The following is an 18836-nucleotide window of genomic DNA, read 5'->3' on the forward strand; positions in this document are numbered from 1 at the left end:
AATTCTGGTGGAATCTTAAACAAAGATAAACATGAATTCTAATGGTATATCTTTAAGCAAAAAATATATAATTTGCAGTGAAATGTTTATTTGGTTTCTCCTCAGTGTTACATTACACATTGGTTTACCCCCGCACTTGCAAGTCCTTAACTACTGGCATTAGGGTGTCACAGTTCAGACATCAGGTATTCGTTGTATCGCCCCGCCAACGTGACAAGTTTGGATGGAGCCAGTGAAAGATCAAAGGATGTGAATGAGTGAGGAGCCACTGTGACTTGCATATGCGCTGCTGCGTCAAAGAGCTGGCTCTTAACTGGCACTACCTGCACCATTGTATAACAGAGAGTTCTGAATCCAGACGAGCCAGAGAACATGGAGGTCCAAACCAATTATTAACTTTGAAGATTGCAAAAACATTTGATAAGCCATTTTATGGACAAGGGGAAAAATGTATATCACCTTGTTTGGGTTACTGAAAGAATTTTCATCCATCACATTGCTAGATGTGATAACAGTGGCGGTCGATCGCAGCACGTCAATGCTAGCCTGAAGTCCAGTCGTGGAGATTGTGACTTGAACAGCAACAGATTCAAAGTTTACAATCTGCAGAAGAGCTTTCGAGATTAGTTCAAGGTCATAATCCTTCAGACACAAGGTTCTGATGAATGCAAGGAACTTTACTTGCCTTTACTCTTAGAAATGAACTATTGTCTGAATCCTTCCAAGTAATTGCAGATGCTGCTAGAGAAACATTGCTGGAGCTGCTGGAACTGATTGTTGTTGGATGAACAATAGAACCACTAGACTCACGGAAAAGCAACTGCATCCAGTAACTAGGAGTCCCGTAATGTTGCCAGGTATTGAAGACAATAACGTCTGGGTTCCACCTAAATAGTTTATTCAAACACAATTACCACAATGGATCAGATCAACAATAGCAGAAGGAAGCAATGAAAGCATTAAGCCATAAATACTAACTTTTTCTCAATATCGTCATTTACGAATAGTGGAGCATGGCAAGCCATCTCAACAACATCACTGCCAAGGAAAAAACCATCGAGGCAAAGAACCATCAGATCATGGTGACTAGATGAGCAAATACAACATTTAAAATTTATGCACAAAGATTCAGGTGTGATCACCAAGTAACCCACAGATGAAATTTTAAAAAAAAATTATTTAAAGAGATTTAACCTATTCTTCTCCAGCCCAGTAAGGAAAGCAGCTTCTGCCAGGGCAGCAAGAAGAGTTCCTCTACCAGCATCAGTTTTCCAAACCGCATACTCGCTGACAAAAGCCTGAACTCAAATCATGTTTAGAAAGATATTTACAAGTGATACGTCAGAAACGAGCACCATTTCAAAAGAATCATAAAAGATCACCATTTTGCAATAGAGATTTACCTTGGGTCCAATGCGGGATGTCTTGTCAAATGTGTTCTTCATGGAAAACAGAGTCTTCGCATCGGCATAGACCTAAACAGATGCATGGATGGAATCTAAGAGAAGTTAATTTGACCTTGATGATGAATAATGAAAGAGAATCACGGTACCTAGACAGCGAGAAATAAGGTACAAAGCATGGAATAATGAATTTACATGGAAATCATATAAATCGGCTGGATGATCAAGTGGTCCAGATGAGCCGTCACAGTTTGAAATTAGTTGAATGTCTGGATACGCCTCTCTTATAGCACTGTAAAACTTGAGGTAATTACCTGCTCAATACAAATAGAGAATAATTTTCTTCTGCACTGCACTAGATAGTTCACATTATATTTGTGCACTGCCACTGGGACTTATGATCTGTTATTTTTGTACAGAAGGAGAATGTTAAAAAATTGACTCTGATCAACCTTGTACTGAACCACCTTCATTGAATCTATACCATGGCGCTTTGGAGGTTGATGTGTTGTTAGATTTGAAATGGGAAAACATATCATGCTCTAGTAAATGAAAATACTTCCTCAAAGGACCTTATGAGTTTACAATGTATCACTTTAATAATTACAATTTGGTGCGTCCTCAATAGCTTTAAAATTTTTCTCTTTTTCTTACTTTCCTTAACATATTTTCAAGGACACATATATTATTATGATTGCAGCCAGAATGACAAAGAGTTTTAGACAGAAAAAAATAGAGAGAAATAGTATATGAGAAATGATATTTACAATATGCTGACTGAGTCGATAACAAAGATTTAAAGTAAAAAAATTGGTATCAAAATATATATAACTAACTTCTACAGTAAATCTTGGAAGCACTGGTAGCAAAAAAAGCAACTGACCTTTTTTTAAGAAATACTATATATCCAAGTTCTATTTCCTTCTCCATAATTACACAGCTTCTCTACTCTTATACACAAGACCTCTTCAACTTACCGTTGTAGAACTGTTTTCCGCAGTCTTCATTTCCAATTGCAGCATACTTGACTGGGAATGGTTCAGGGTGCCCCATTGCAGCTCTAACAGAGCCCCAAGATGAATTTGCACTCCCCCTTGCAAATTCTAGACTGTCCAGTACATCCTTTACAAAGACAAATAGTTCCACAATGATGAAGCTAAGATTACACATTATGATGACTATATCCATAAAAGATATAAATATATTTTATCTCATATTGCGTCTTTCACTCTTTACATACTAAATTATGTACAAGCTTGGTACATACAAACATGAGAGTAAAGGATCAAGCTACCGTAACATATTCTATAGTAAGGTTTAAGACGGAAAGAATTTTAGCATCATTTAAGCAGAATGGTTCTATATAGTGGTCTCATCAGGGTCTACACATAATGGTTTTTAATACCCAGAGAGGCATTCTCAACAGAAAAATATGAAACAACAAAGCTTGAACCATACCTTTACAAAAGGTGCAATAGCAGCTGTATCAACTTCATCATTGTAGCTTAAACCTGAGTTTTAAGATGGAACACTCCATCAGCTAAGAAGGCCACCCAACACTGTCAAAGGTTTGACATACTTAAAAGTATTACCACTGTTGAATACCCAGATTGGGGAAGCGCCCAGGTCCTCAGAAAGCTATGGTATGGATTTCAAATGTAATCATTAGGTGACTATAAGGATAAAAGGGCTGTCGAAACAATGTAATCTGGTACCTGGAGAAATTCAAAATATCCAAGGCCATCATCGGTCCAGTAATTCCAACAATCTCCGAAGTGTCCGGACCTCTCTTCCCACGGACCAATAGATTCCCTCCATCTGAATGCATTTCTTAGCCAGCCACCTTGTACAAAGCAACCTCCTACAATATTTGCATGCGATGTGTCAATTGTTCCCAACATATTTGAGCATATAACAACGCATCTCATATGTGATATATCCAATCATCAATAACCCTCTATCAAACAAGACGTACCAGGAAATCTTAAGAATCGTGGTTTTAAATCCAAAAGCATGGATACAAGTCCATTGCGAAAACCATGTCCCTGTTTGTGTGGAGAAATTGGTTGTCAAATACTCAAATCAACCCATAGACAACAAGAGTGGCTTATACTAGAAAGAGAACAAAATTTGTTTCTGAGAAGATGAAGTAAATCCTAAGACACTAAATACACTTAATAGATAAACCACTATGTTTCAAACATGATATCCATCTAAAACATTTACATGTAAACTTAATTTATCAAACAACAACAACAAAGCATCGAACTGGTGCCACATTGTTCTTCTCTTGTTCTAAAGGATTATAAGTGGCTAACAGTAGTATGATTTGCAAAAACTACAGAGCAAATACTTTTGCAGACAAGTATTTGCACATGACCAAGGTGGCTGGTCCATGATTTAATGGAATAGGACTTAATTACTAGAGTACTGAAAAGAGTATCATACTTTCAAGATTACAGGGTAAGGTGCTTTTATCTGCCAGGCAGAAATAATTGGTCATTGCTTCATATTCAGAGGTTCAACATTCATCTGGAGGTATTATTCAAAGACACTTCTTACTTGGTGTGGTTTATGTATTTCAATATCAAGGTCCAGAACAAAAACATAATATACCTTGTATGTGTCTGCAGGCATGAGTGATACTTGGTCAAACCATACAACTCCTTTCTTCTCAGATGTTATTTGAAGCCTTGAGGTTCTATCGGTTCCTTGAGGAACCAATTTTTGCTTGACCTTTATCCAATTTGACTTGCCAGCAACTCTGCAGAACGTAGTATTTAAGTGTGAATAATCAAATATCTTCTTCTGGTGCCAACATACTACTGATAAGTAATAAGAGATACCAACAATATCGTAATTGAAGCCAGATTTCGCGACCCATCAGAGCTTGTTAGTGAAACTGTCAAGGATGCAGTTTGTGGCGATTTAACGTACATAACAAGATTGTATGTCTTTCCATCTTCTATGTTCTGGAAGTTCAAATGATAGCATTATTGAAAACAAAAAAGTATGAAATAGAAAAACAAACTAGACTGAATATTTGCTTAACATCAGAGCGTGAAATCTAGCATTAACTGAAATATACAAAGAAAATGCAAGGGGCTGAATGTTGTCACTTTGTGAGAAAAGAGAACCATAATATCAAAGCATTGGGACATACTGTAAAATACCGTAAATTTTAATATACATTAACTTAAAGTTCGTTTATAAAACAATTCATTTCTCATGCTGATATGTACAAGCCAACATCTGATCAACTTAAAGGTCCTACCATGCCCCAGAAACCTGGGTTGTAAATCCCAACACCACCAGCTGGACAGTCATTATTGCAGAGGACCTCCATCCTTAAAGCAACAATATTTTTTCTGAAACATGATGTACGATCAGTCTCCACAAAAATGGAAGAGTCGTCTCCAATTATTAACCATGGGTCGATGTTGGATGGAGTATTTGGGCCTCCTGCTTCGAAGCCTGAAGCAATAGGTCCGGAACCTGGTTATGCTGAATGTCGACATTTTGAAGAACATTATGAGGTAAAAAGGTTTATTGTGTTCTCCAGCTTATGCTCAAAAAGTAAACAGAAAAAATACAGCGATGCTCAGAATGATCATGGCATCTAGCCTCTCTTATGAGAATTCACTCCGATATGCAAACAATAGAATCAAGAATTACTTCCTTTTCTTATGGGATCAAGAGTAGCTAAATTACCTCTGTTACTAACAAGTTCAGCCCATAATCCACCAGCTCCTCCGCGGCCCATCTCCTAGTAGAGTATAACATGGTTAGTTATTGCAAGAACGTAATGGACCATGTGTATACAGTACACTTGCTTGGATTGTTCCGAACATAAAAGATAAAACCTGGGAAGCCCATCAAAGAGGTGTCTACCAAAAAATTACTGCTCACCTCAAAAAATACTCCAAGTAGTGTATCAGGGATCTTTCGCGCAAGCTTTGGCGAGGCATCGATCTTGAGGGTTACCTTCTGGGTTGCCTCCAAATGTGATGCTAGACATTTGCAGACTATGCAGAAAAGGAGCAAGAAGTGGATGAGCGTAAGAGAGAGCCCTTCCATTGAACCCATGCGCTTCAACTTTGCAAAACTCTAGTTCTGTAAGCAGCATGCATGTCCGAACAAATTATATAAGAAGCTGCTAAGAGATGCCAGCAGCAGAGTTAGGTTTATCCCCAGCTAGGGTTGTTGGAGCCTGGAGGCTTGGAGCCGTAAGTCGCAAAGAACCAGTATCCCTTCTTAGGTGTTTGGACATACCCCGTGCTCCTACATAAAATGCGATCTGGGAAAGAGAATTCTTATACAGCCTTACTCTTGTAAAATTCTACAAAGATAGTGATTCAATCCAGGATCTCCAGACCACAAGTGGAGAGTCTCTACAACTGTGCCAGATCTACCTTTCTAAATGTATGAAACTTCCTAATATTATATATATAAGCATAAAGGCAGTGTGTTCTACTCCCGTTTACATATTCACAGTCAAAAAAGGTTTTTACATAAAAAAGATGCTTCAATAAAAAATACTACTCCCTCCATAAAAAAATATTATTCCCTGTTGACTTTTATTCATAATGTTTGATCCTTCATCTTATTCAAAAATTTATGCAAGTATCATTTATTTTGTTTATGACTTATTTTATCATTAAATGTATCTTATCCATGACTTATCTTTTCGTATATTTGCACTAAATTTTTTATTAAGAAGAATGGTCAAACGTTGTGAACAAAAGTCAACGTAAACAATAATTTGTGTGCAACATACACAGAAGGCAAAAACTACACCCGTGCTGGTGCTGATTAGTGGAGATGGTTATGAACTAAAAGGAGCCAAAAGGCATGCAGCATGCTTACAAATTTGTATGCTAGGAGGCTAAAAACTATCCCGGTGCTGGGTCTGTCATTTTTCTTTGTGGGCGTATTCTTCAAAATGCTCACATGATCTGCTGATTAGGCATCGTTGTGGATAGTTGGCCACTTGCCAGCTGATGCATGACATGCTCTATCGATAAAAGCAGGGTGGCCATTATAGTCTATAGATGACGTGCATGCGTGCTTTGCTTCCAAAAATAATGTTTCTTGCCGTCGCATGCAAGCGTGCTACGCTCAACCGTCCTATGTTGTCGTAGAGTACTACGCAGTAGCCAGTATGAATCATCGATCAGCTCCGGTTGCCACTTGCGGTTGTTGTTGTCGAGTGTGTTACACTTGCACCCAATATACGTCAACTCCGTTGGAGACGAGGAGGACCACCACCTCGTCGTAGCAATCCTCTAGTCTACGTAAGAAGCCACCGTTCGTTCTTGTGATCAAACATTCCAAACTTTTTGAATATTATGAAAAATCTAGGATATCTTTTTTTGAGTAAAATACATTTGCGACCCTTAAACTTGCCTATTATATTATGCCACATTGGTGCATGAACTCTAAAAATATGTTTTTAGCACGGATATTTCCCATCTTTATAATTTGAATTTCAGATTATATTTCGACTGTGTGTGGGTAGCTCGGGGGAGTGACCTCCAAGTCCATTTTTTCTTGCTATTTTATTTAGCCAATTTTTGTTTGACTATTCGTGCATATTAAAGAGCCTTGAGTAGCCGTGTCGCTTCAAATAACCAGGACAGATAAGATTTAATTGGCGTCACGAATGATGTGTTCTACGGTAATGGTATATTGCTGCCACTGAACAAATAGCCACATTTCTCATAAACATATGACATCAAGCCTAAGATTAGTTCATAACCACCTCCACTAACCACTCAAGCAATACTCGGTTTTCTTTTTTGGTTTTTCTGGTTTCCCCTCATGAACACCATGATGGTGTTGGTTTTCGCGAGGGGAAACTAGAAAAAAAAACGAAACTAGGCATTACTTGAGAGGTGGTTATAAACCCTCCTCTCCAGGGATCAAATCGCTTCACGTCATATGTGTCTCGCCAATTTAGTTATTTATCCAATGGTAGCAACCATATCCATTAACAAAAAAGAAGTGCTTACAGTACCTTTGTCAACTTTAATATCTACTGGCTTTGAGCATGTGCGCCAGCCTGCCACCATCTTCTCTCCTTTACATGGGCCACACTTGCCTGATTCCAACAGCCCATGGCGCAGCCCATCCTTACGCATGGGCCTAGCAAACCCATCCTTACGCATGGGCCCTAGCAATCAACAGAACAACCGTGGAAATTCGAGAGTGACCTAGAGCCCGAGATTCCTATAGGCCTGCCGCTGCCGGCCTGTTGCTCTGCGGATGCAAATCGGCCTCGCGAGTGCATGCACGTTGGCCACGGTTGTTGCCGCCTGTCGGCGCGGCCCAGAAATCCATCGAAGGAGCAGGGTTAGGTTTGGAAAAAGTCCATGCGGCCCACGTAGTGTTCGGTATTTTATTGGCCTGCACAACTCGTCTTCATATGGGCTGGCGTTTATTGGCCTGCACCTCTAGCGCTGGATCGTTTATTGACCACCTATAGAGCTGCAGCTTATTCTGATAGAAGTTGGGCCACGAGCAAAATATAGTAGATTAGCCTGCTTGGTTAGCATTTTTGACAACAGATATTTTGTTGGGCTGTTTGGACTTCAGCTAGCTGCCACCGTTAGCCCATGTTGCATACGTTGGTTAGTTTAACTAATCATATGTAGCAACTTATATTCAAATCTCCAAACAAAATTTACATGTAAGTTGCTATGCAAATAATTTTGAACCTAATGCCATTACCTACATGAAGTATCTATATAAGTTGCCACATTGTCTTTACATAAGTTGTTATTATAATTTTAGCTGCGCGGAAGTTGTGTACACAGCTTTTACCTAAGTCGTTACATTTATCTCTGTATAAATTTGATCAACGACATTAGGCATGCAATATAAGTTCCTACATAGTTTATAAATAAGTTGATACATGATCTCTGCATAATTTGTTAACTTATCTCTATAAGTTGTCAATTAGTCTTCATGAAAGTTTAATATACAAGTTGTTACACACTTGATATATAAGTTGCTACTATACATACAACATAAGTTGGGAGTCACATAAAACAGCTTCAAAATATATCAACATTGGTCTTGTTTTGTGGATCTGGTCATAAGGAACACGATGGTGAAAATATAATTGAAAATGGATACTTGATGAGAGAGTAATACTCATTAAAAAATATAACTAATTTTTTTTCTAACATCAACGGCGATGTCATTGGAAAGGGACCTCCCTACGGAGGTTGTGCAGCGCCAGGAAAGGTAAGGCAGAAGGTCGCGCGCTCGCCCAACGCGTGACCGGTCACGACTTAACTCAGTCCTTTAGGTTTAGCTCTTTATTTTTATTTTATGATTTTCTATTTTCTACATATCTTATGACAATTAAAAAGGTACAAAGCTAATATATTTTGTGACAATTTAAAAGCTAAAAAGGTAACATTCCTTGTGCTGTTGTTCTATGAGTATATGCCTGGTGCAACGTCAAAAGTGTGAAGCCAAATACCACAAATTATTATTGGCTTGGGCGGTCCATCGATCTGCCCGATTTAAATTATCAATTCCGACCTGATTGAATTGTTTCTATCTGTCATCCTGCATACCTGATTCCGCTTTCTCGACTGGCCTCTCGTTCCCGTCACCGGATAAAAAAATACGAAAATAAAAATGGTTAGAGGGTTTTCACGACCTCCCGAATGTTTCCATCCTTCTGTGCCGCGCCAAACATTACAAGCATTATTTACGCTTGAATTATTAAAGCTGGATACATGAAAACCACATAAAATTCTAGAAATATTTTTATTCACGGCAAGCCTTCATGTACTATGTCCTTGTGTTACAGTACGCACTGCGTTCTCAAGATACTGAAAACTTCCTCATACTGATATATATCAGTATCAAAGTCCAGATCTCAAGGATTCATCTCCTTTCTCTGCAACATTACTGATAAGTTTGGACTGAGACAGAGCGAGATCGAATGAAGTGAGCGAGTGAGGGGCCAGCCTGACTCGCATGTACTCTGCTGCATTCCGCAGCTGCCTCTTGACTGGCACGACCTGCACAGTTGATTACAATTTAGAAGCAAGCGCTGGATTCAGATGAGCACCAAGGCAGCAACGAGTTCTGAACATTTGAACAAGTTTAATTTGATAGGTCATTTCAGACGTAAGAGGAATTTGATTACCTTTTCTGGGTGACTGAAAGAATTTTCATCCATCACATTGTCGGATGTGAGAACAGTGACTGCTGATCCCACTGCATTGACACTAGCCTCAAGTCCTGTTGTGGCGATTCTGACTATTACAGCATGCCACCCAAAGTTTACAATCTGCACAAGAGCTTTCGATACTAAGGTTACGATATAAGTCCTTCAAATTCAGGAGAATGCAGGAAATAGAACTTGCCTTTACTCTCAGGAAGCTATTCCCTAAATCCTGCCAAGTAATTGCAGATGCCGCTAGAGAATTAGAGTATCTGGAGTTGATTGTGATTGGATGAACCATAGCGCCGCTAGACTCACGGAATAGCGTCTGCATCCAGTAACTGGGAGTCCCATAATGTTGCCAGGTATTGAAGACAATAGCATCCGGGTTCCACCTGGTTGTTTTATTCAAACACGGATACCACAATGTTAAATCGACAAGAACACCAAGAACCACCGAAAGCATAAAGCCATAAATACTGACCTCCGATCGTTGGTATTTACAAATAGTGGTGCATAACTGGCCATCTGAACGATGTCACTGCAAAGAATCAACAAGAGTCATGTAACTTACAGTAAATAGTAACGCCATCAGATCATGGTGTCTAGATGAGCAAAAACATCTTATGCAGGAAGATTCAGGGAACCAAGCAAACCACACCTATTTCTCTCCAGTCCAGTTAGGAAAGCAGCTTCTGCCAATGAAGCAAGAAGACTTCCTTTACCTGCATCCCTTTTCCAAACTGCATATTCGCTAACAAAAGCCTGCGCACCAATCATATTCCAAAAGATATTAACTGCCCGTCCAGCATTGGATTATGCAACAGGCATTTATTATCATGTAGATAACAAAATGTAGAAAACAATTTAGTTCTTGAGAGTCTCCAAAACTTTTAGATAACATCACATAATGTTCCTGTCATACCCTGAAATTTTCAAATTTCACGATGTGATTAGAAAGAACAATTAACAATAATTTGCTCACAATTTATAATTTTCCCAACATTTATTTTTCTTAACAGGAAATTTAGTGTAGGAAAAACAATTGGTTGTTGTTCTGAATTAAATAAAGTTGTTATGTGTGTGTTGCATTCATGCCGATGCATCTTGGTGTTTCTTGAGTGCAAATGTTTTAAAACGCGTTTAGATAGCGGTTAGGCTTTTCTGAGAATTTTCCAGATTTTTTCTGGAATATATTCTCATTTTTTCTAGAGCTAAATCTATTTATTAGAAGGCTCTATAATCTTTTTCACGAGCTCCAAGTATTTTATTTGGGTTCCTCGTGTTCCAAACCATCTCCAAGAATTTTCCTGAATTTTTCAGAGCTTTTCGAAGTATTTTCCGAGATATAATAGCCATTTCAGAATTTTCTGGAATTGTTTTTAGTTCGAAATTAATTCCCAAAATTAGAAAAAGGAGGAAAATAAAATCGGACTCCAACACGGCCTATTAATACTTTTCGGTGATCGCCATGACATCCTTTATCCAATGCCGCAAATCTTACCTTGTTTCGACAACCCTAGCTCCCGCAGTTCGACGCCGAACATATCAATCTGTTGAACTCTAGCGAGTTCTCCGAAGAACTTTCCGGCGAGCAACTCCAGCGAAATCGTAAGTTCTTGGTCAAAGGTGAGCGAACCAAAGCATTGGTCTCGTCGTTCTCTTTCCGTTTTGCCACTTCGGTGCGAGTTTGGGGCCGTTCCCTAGCAATCCCTTATTTTACCCTTATCTCGTTGTTCCGGTTCATCGCCACCTCCATGGTCGAGCTTCCTCAGCCTAGCAGCGTGCCTGCCCTGCGTGCCGAGCCCCTGCCCAAGCCGCCCGCTGCCTCGCGCAACGTGCCGCCTGCCCGAGCCGCTCGCCCAGCCGTGCCCCGCACACCGCCCGCACCACCGCCCACTCGCACGCCGCACTGCTGCCGCCCAGCGCCGCCGCCTGCTCTGCATCCCGCGACGCCGGCCAGCCGCGCCCCCTCCCTGGCCCGGCCGCCGCCAGCAAGTCGGCCACCGGCCGGTTGGTTTTGACTAGGATGCGTTCATGAGGTAGAAGAAGATGAGGTGGCAGTTTTGCAGTTTAAAACCTGAAGATAGTTCTATTCCCGAGATCCAGTCCAATCCTTAGTTATAACGCGTTTAAGCCCTCAGTTTTCGCAGTTAAACCCCTGGAAGTTTTAAAACCTCGCCAGCAAGCCCTTGCATCTTGTTTTATCCGTATCTTTTCTGTTTTAACTCCGTTTTGAGTGATTCTTTCGCTCACGCGTTCGTCTTAACGTGTAGATTAGTTTTGTACCACTTTTTAATACTGTTTATGATGATTAGTGTACTGTTTTTAATTTAATTCATTTGTTTGCTTGTATGTGCGTGCTCTGGATGTTTGTTTTGGTTGGTTGCCACGAGTAGAACAAACACAGTTCAAGAGTTTTCAAGAGCGTGAAGATGAAGTTAATCACTTTTGCATTGCTCTGCATTTAATATTGATGGGTCCTATTAAGGTTTGTCTAGTTTTTATTATCATTCCTTATCAACCTGGGTTTTATCTTTCTGTTGGGTAGCTATGCTTAGCTGCTATACTTAGGTTATGGTGGTTTTAATGTACTCAATGATTAAACTTGTTTTACTTATGCTATACCTTCCATTAATACAAGATCACCATGCTTAATTGGAACATGGAGTGACCACCCAGGAAACAGTGCAACCACAAGAACTAATGGGCTCTGGTCTTAGCTAATTAATTAGATTCTAGTTAAGGGTAATCTTACCGAAAGGGCAAGAGGAGAGGCTTGAGTCGTTGTATAGCCCGGTCCTCTTGGTAAGTGGGCTTTGCTAAAACACTATACCCATTAGGGAGGTTTATGCACGCACCGAAACCTTAGTGGGTTACTTCTTATTAGGGAATCTTTGTAAAGGCCTTGTAGTGTCCCTATGCAGTCACACCTTGGTAGTGTGATGAGTGCCTGATTAGTACAGCATGGTTGGGTTTAAAGTTCATCTGAACTTTTACGCGACTTGTGGGTAAAGTAGTACAACCTCTGCAAAGTGTCTAAAACTGATCGATCAGCGGTGCTCATGGTCAAGAGCGGCCTGAACTCTCACATGATTAATCTATCGGAAGTTCCAAAGTTGAATTAAATTGTTGTTATTTATTGCTGTTATCTTTATTTATGTTCATGCTTAATGTGGGTTGGTATATACTTATACCTTAGTAATAAGGTGCTAATAAAATTTGACCAACTAAAAATGCTTAATGCAGTCAACCAGTCAGCGTTTCCTTATTTAAGCCTTGCATGCATATTTTCCCCACACTTGCTAAGTACGACATGTGCTCACACTTGCTATAACCAGCGTTGCTCAGAAGAAGAGGATGCTATGGAGTTTGTTGAAGCTGGTGCTGAGTTCTAGGCATACGCAACCCCAGTCGACGGCCTGTGAAGTTTGGAGCCTTCGTTTCCAGGATTAAGCATATATCTCTGATACTCTTTTTCATTACGTGATACTGTTACTGTTATTCACTTATGATGTCACTATATGTATGAAACTAGATCCTGGCATATATATAGGTAGCACTTGGTTTTGTTTTAAAACCAGATGTGACAGTTCTAATCATCACTTAAGCTCCATACATGTAATCCTCATAGTCTCTTTGAGTTGCAATGTATAAAAAGAACCGAAACCATATTCGTCCTCTATTTTCTTTCCTTTTTGCAAAGATTAGGAACAGAGATCTGTAAGAATAATTAAATTGCATAATAGAACCTTGGGCAACCATCAATACTATCTGGTTAACCCTTTAGGTTATCATTGAGTGGATGTACCCAAAGTTCTACCCAATACATTATAATATTAGAGGACTCTTATATGATTACCCTAACATCCCAATAGCAATGTCAAGAAAGCCCTGAATTATAAAAGAGGGCTGTTTCACAAGAATTTCCCCACAAATGAAAGTGGAAAGCAATTCAAATTAGGAGTTACCTTGGGTCCATCACGAGATGTACTGTCAAATTCGTTCATCATGGAAAACAAAGTCTTAGAGTCGGTATAAACCTGAACAACAAAGAATTGTAGGAACTTAAGAGAAGATATTGACCAAGATGACAGATAATGAAACAGAATAACATAATGTAGACAGCAACAGACAAGACAAAATTAACTTGGCAGAAAGAAATTTACATGAAAGTCAAACAAATCAGCAGGATGATCAAGTCGTCTGGAAGAACCATCACAGTTTGAAATCATTTGAATGTCTGGATAGGCGTCCCTTATAGCATTGTAGAACTTCAGGTAATTACCTGTTCAACAGCAGTATTGAAAATTGTGTAACTAAAATTAGGTTCAACTTGTAGGCTGTAGTACTGTACCTGTTACGTTTAATTTTTTTCATTTTTATGCAAAATGTTTAGTTTGTGTACTATGAGGAGATATATTGTAACTTATCAACTTACCACGGTAATGCTTTTTTCCGCAATCTTCATTTCCAATTGCGACATATTTGAGTGGGAATGGTTCTGGGTGCCCCATTGCAGCTCTAACAGAGCCCCATGTTGAGTTAGCGCTCCCCTTTGCAAATTCTAGGCCGTCCAATACATCCTGCAGAAAGACAAACAGTTCCAAAATAATCAAGGTAAAATTACGAGTTATGGCAAGTTCCCACAAGTCAATAAATGGTAAATCATATCCTATAGTGAATTTGTTGCTATTGACATAAGCGGAAGAAGTTTGTTCGTGGACAAGCTTGGAAAATACAAATGAGTAGTAAAGAACGAAACCCACTGTAATATCTTTTCTGGTATGGATTAACAAGAGAAACTTAAGCATCATTCAAGCAGACTGATCATATCTTATTGTCTTTCATCTGCTGAGATGCATGCTTACACAGGAAGATATGAAACAAGAAAATGATGTCTAATTTGCTTATGCACCATTTCACGTACTCACATGTGTCTAAGGAGCATTTAAATGAAAGATATTTATTATATTAAGATATGTTGGCCCCGCTTGAAAAGGAACTACGGAGCTGAATACAAACCTTTACAAAAGGAGCAATTATAGCAGTATCAACTTCATCGTGGTGGCTGATTCCTGATTTTAAGAGGGAATTTTCCATCAGGTAAGAAGACCACAAGGATAAAAGATTTAAAAAACTAAATATAATTACCATTGTTGAATACCCAGATTGGAGCAGCACCTAGGTCTTCAGAAAGCTTTGATGTGGATTTCAAAGGTAGTAGTAATTATTTAGGGGGTGACTATAGAAAAGGAAAGGCTCAAACAGTGTGAACTGGTACCTGAAGATATTCATAATATCCAAGGCCATCGTCAGTCCAGTAATGCCAAACATCGCCAAAGTGTCCAGGCCTCTCTTCCCATGGACCAATAGATTCTCTCCATCTGAATGCATTTCTTAACCATTCACCTTCTACAAAGCAACCTCCTACAGTAGAAGCATGCCATCTAGTTAATCATTCCAGACATTTCTGTGCATACATTAAATTATTAATAAATCACAAATCTTCGATCATCAAGAACGTGGTTTAGAAAACAAGCACATACCAGGGAATCTAAAAAATCGTGGTTTTAAATCCAAAAGCATGGATATAAGATCTGAGCGAAAACCATGTCCCTGTGCATGCAGGACAGAATTGGTTGTTAAATACTTCGAGGAACTCATGCACGATACCTATGACTGTATAATGTAAAGATATCATATTCATTTCTAAAAAGATGAAATAAATCTCAACATATTGAATACTCAAATAAACGAACTTGTAAATTTAGCCAAACAGGTTGTCCGTGATCACAACATTTTATGTTTTACTGGAAAGGGCACTGAACTATTGTAGAACTGAGCAGAGACTCGTAAGAGATTTTTCCTTCACAATGTAGTATTTTTTTTTTGCATTTTTAAAATTTTCACATTGTTTTTACTTTGCTAGGTCTTTTCCTATCTTTCAATGTCAAGGTGTTGAACCATAATATAATATATGGTGCCCACAAGAAAAATAATGCAGCATACCTTGTATGTGTCTGCAGGCATGAGTGATACTTGATCAAACCATATGACTCCTTTATTATGAGTTGTTATCTGAAGCCTTGAGGTTCTGTTGGTTCCTTTAGCAACCAACTTCTGCTCCAGTTTTGTCCAGTTTGACGTGCCAGCAACTCTACCAATGCAATCATTTCAATTGATGTGAATAATCAAATGCCCTCATCCACTTCACAATGCCGTGGGAAAAAAATACTTACTTTAGATTAATTGAAGCCAGATTCTGTAACCCATCTGGGCTTGTTAGTGAAACTGTCAAGTCTGCTGTCTCTGGTGACTTGACGTACATAACTAGATTGTAGGTCTTTCCATCCTCAATATTCTGGAAGGGGAAATTGTAACATTATTGAAAACTGAAAGTGGAAATATAGGAAAACAAAAACTTTACAAAATATTTGCCTAATATCAGAGCATGAAAAGCTAATACTACCTGAAATATCCAAACAAAAGACATGAAACTTAATGGTATTAAAATAGGAGTTATTGATATTGCATATATAGAGGTTCATTTTTTTATGAAATTGTGCATTTCTTATATAGGTATGAATAAGCAACATATGGTCAACATAAAGTTATACCATGCCCCAGAACCCTGGGTTGTAAATGCCAACACCGCCAGCTGGACAATCATTGCAGAGGACCTCCATCCTTAGAGCAACAATGTTCCGACTGAAACAAGATGATCTATCGGTGGCCACAAAAATGGAAGAGTCATCTCCAACGATAGACCATGGGTGAATGTTTGATGGAGTATGGGGGCCTCCAGCTTCAAAACCTGAAGCATAAAATTCAGAAGCTCGTTATGCTAAACCTGAATCATACATTTCGTGGCATCTTCTAAAGAAAAAAGTATTATGTTCTCCAGGTTCTAGATTATACTTTACATAAGAAAAATTGGTGCACTATGACTCACAGATATGCTCATAATAATCATGATTTGCTTGAAGATGTTCAGCCAAAAGTGCAAAACAGAGTTGGCTTTCTTTGGAAAGTAATAACATAGGAATTATTCCGCTTCACTCCCGAAAAGATAAGTACACCTAACTTCTCATCAGATAGTTGACTTTGAAATTCACAGAACACATCGAAAATATCTAAAAATACCTCTGTTACTAACAAGTTCTGCCCATATTCCACCAGCTCCGGCATGGTTGATCTCCTACAGAATAACCAGACTAATTATTGCAAGAACATAGAGGATAATGGATTGCATATGGGTAATTCTGATAATATGCTAGTATTCTACAAAAGCCCATCGAACTGGTATCTACAAATAAACTACTGACTCACCTCAAAAAACACCCCAAATAGTGTATCAGGGATCTTTCGAGCAAGCTCTGGCGTGGCATCAACCTTGACTGTTGCCGTCTGGGTCAACTCAAACTCTGATGCTAGGCATTTGCAGCCTAAGCAGAAAAGAAGCAAGAGGCATGGGATGGTTGTTGGAGAGAACCCTTCCATGGAACCCATGCACCTCAACTTGCAAGCGCCAACACAGCTAGGAGAAGATGCTATTATGCCAGGTCAACTGAGTTAGGTGGATATGGATAAGTACCAAGTTATTGCAACAGGACCACCTCCATATTACAAAATTGTAGAGAAGTATTGCGTATGGCATAACTTGAACCAAGCCCTAAATAATGTCTATATATATTCAACTATGCATCTACAAGCTCTTGAATGAACAATATTGCAGATACGACATCTGAACAGCAAGATAGATGTCCTAAACAATTCCTTTTATTTTTCTTTCTATGGAGGCCCTAAGCTTTTTTGTTTCTATGGAAATCCTGAACTACATGATATTCAATTGTACATGTGCAGTGTAAAAGAAGAGATGAATTTCAGATGATACTACTACTGTTGACTCAGACAAAAATATCCAACAAGCCTCCCTATAGGCATTCTATCAAACATCTTGTCTGCACAACCAAGAGGGTCGATGGACAAGTCATTCGGGGGCAAAGAGGGAACCTTTAGCGAGCTCCTCACCACGGATTCACCTTTCAGCAACTCAGGGTTGAAGACAAGGCGAGCTAGCTTGAGCAGGATCGGAAGACTGGAAGAGTGGTTATACTGGTATAAATAAAGTAATAAAATGTGGAAGTACCCCTACCTTTCAGAGTTACGCCTTTTCACTTTGCCACTCAAAGATGAACTTCATCTCAATTGAATTTTTTTTTGAGAGAATCTGAATTGAACTTTGGAACACACTGGCGAGCTTAGGTTGCCACTTCTCGCACAAATCACGGCAGAGTAAACATTTATCTTTTCTTGTTGTCCTTATCCAGAGGCTCGCTATTCTGGCGCTATCATCAATCATCATAGTTGTTAATTGGGCTGCAGACCATGGACGACTGAGCGAGCACTGGGAGTACCTTCTTGGGCCTTAAGATCATCTGTAAAAAAAATGTTGGTGGATGGGCACAATTGATTGGGCCTCTATGGATTCCGAGCAACTGCTCCACCTCCTCCAAAGAAAATCTTTACTAAAAAAAATTATGATGGTCAAACCTGAAAATTTCATAGACTTGGCCAAGACATATTTAAGGGTGAATTCAACAAAAATAATCTCATATTAGATGTTAGTGTATTTTTTCTTAAAGAAGTTTAATTTAGAATAAAACCAAAACCACCAAAAAGCGTGAACATGTTTCTTTATATCGGCTCCATACGAAGAGTACGGTCTCTCATGTCTATTATGAAAACTAGTTATTCTGAGATTCAAAATTATCCAGACAAACAAGTCATTTTACCCTATTTTATACATGTATATGCATACGAGTAGTCAATGAGCATTAAATATGGCTAATAAATAGGATAAGTTAGGTCATTTTACTTTCCTAATAATCAATTTTAAAATTCCTAGAATGACTTATGACTGATGTTTTAGGATGGATGAAATATTTTAGATTTAATTTATAAATTTATCTATTTGTGTAAATACTTAAAAAAAGCTAAATAATGAAACGGGCGAAAAAAAGTAATGGTATAATATATTTAATGGTGTAATATATTTAACAACAAAGGTTCGGAAGCTTCGACTTCTCATATTAGCTTGAATGAAAACCTCCTACTACTCTCTTTTAAGAGTATAATGCTTTGCACATTTAAAGACAGCATAGATTTCTTTTTCTTAAAAAAGTAAACAGTTTTCAGTGTGTCAAGCCGTAAAGTAAAGGAGTTCGAGGCCACGCAGGCTGCCA

At 38.8% G+C, this 18836-nt stretch overlaps 2 protein-coding genes across 5 annotated transcripts; both read right to left on the reverse strand.

Annotated features, from left to right (window-relative positions):
* Window positions 1–28: 28 nt before the first annotated feature.
* LOC101778347 (alpha-L-arabinofuranosidase 1) lies at window positions 29–5741 on the reverse strand. 2 transcript variants are annotated; one of them, XM_012848621.3, is made up of 17 exons: window positions 5313–5741; window positions 5115–5169; window positions 4678–4877; window positions 4254–4375; window positions 4020–4167; window positions 3379–3448; window positions 3119–3264; window positions 2999–3041; window positions 2862–2914; window positions 2381–2525; window positions 1599–1717; window positions 1404–1475; window positions 1195–1298; window positions 979–1038; window positions 686–887; window positions 460–603; window positions 29–323 (listed from the first exon to the last, which is right to left on the reverse strand). In XM_012848621.3, the coding sequence occupies exons 1-17, from the start codon at window positions 5487–5489 to the stop codon at window positions 168–170; spliced, it is 2016 nt and encodes a 671-aa protein (XP_012704075.1). In that variant the 5' UTR covers window positions 5490–5741; the 3' UTR covers window positions 29–167. The 2 variants fall into 2 exon arrangements, with proteins under 2 accessions (XP_012704075.1, XP_004978997.1); XM_004978940.4 differs by having other exon boundaries at window positions 2996–3041; window positions 5313–5739.
* A 3316-nt stretch (window positions 5742–9057) lies between these two features.
* On the reverse strand, window positions 9058–17914 carry LOC101779026 (alpha-L-arabinofuranosidase 1). 3 transcript variants are annotated; one of them, XM_004978943.2, is made up of 18 exons: window positions 17747–17914; window positions 16921–17141; window positions 16735–16789; window positions 16209–16405; window positions 15831–15952; window positions 15601–15748; window positions 15138–15207; window positions 14873–15018; window positions 14743–14788; window positions 14614–14666; window positions 14030–14174; window positions 13758–13876; window positions 13560–13631; window positions 10250–10353; window positions 10073–10129; window positions 9791–9983; window positions 9571–9714; window positions 9058–9442 (listed from the first exon to the last, which is right to left on the reverse strand). In XM_004978943.2, the coding sequence occupies exons 2-18, from the start codon at window positions 17098–17100 to the stop codon at window positions 9284–9286; spliced, it is 2010 nt and encodes a 669-aa protein (XP_004979000.1). In that variant the 5' UTR covers window positions 17101–17141; window positions 17747–17914; the 3' UTR covers window positions 9058–9283. The 3 variants fall into 3 exon arrangements, with proteins under 3 accessions (XP_004979000.1, XP_004979001.1, XP_022684850.1); XM_004978944.2 differs by having other exon boundaries at window positions 16921–17158; window positions 17747–17908; XM_022829115.1 differs by having other exon boundaries at window positions 17605–17908.
* Window positions 17915–18836: the final 922 nt, after the last annotated feature.

The sequence above is a fragment of the Setaria italica genome, chromosome VIII (genome assembly GCF_000263155.2).
Source record: "Setaria italica strain Yugu1 chromosome VIII, Setaria_italica_v2.0, whole genome shotgun sequence".
Classification (NCBI taxonomy): Eukaryota; Viridiplantae; Streptophyta; class Magnoliopsida; order Poales; family Poaceae; genus Setaria; species Setaria italica.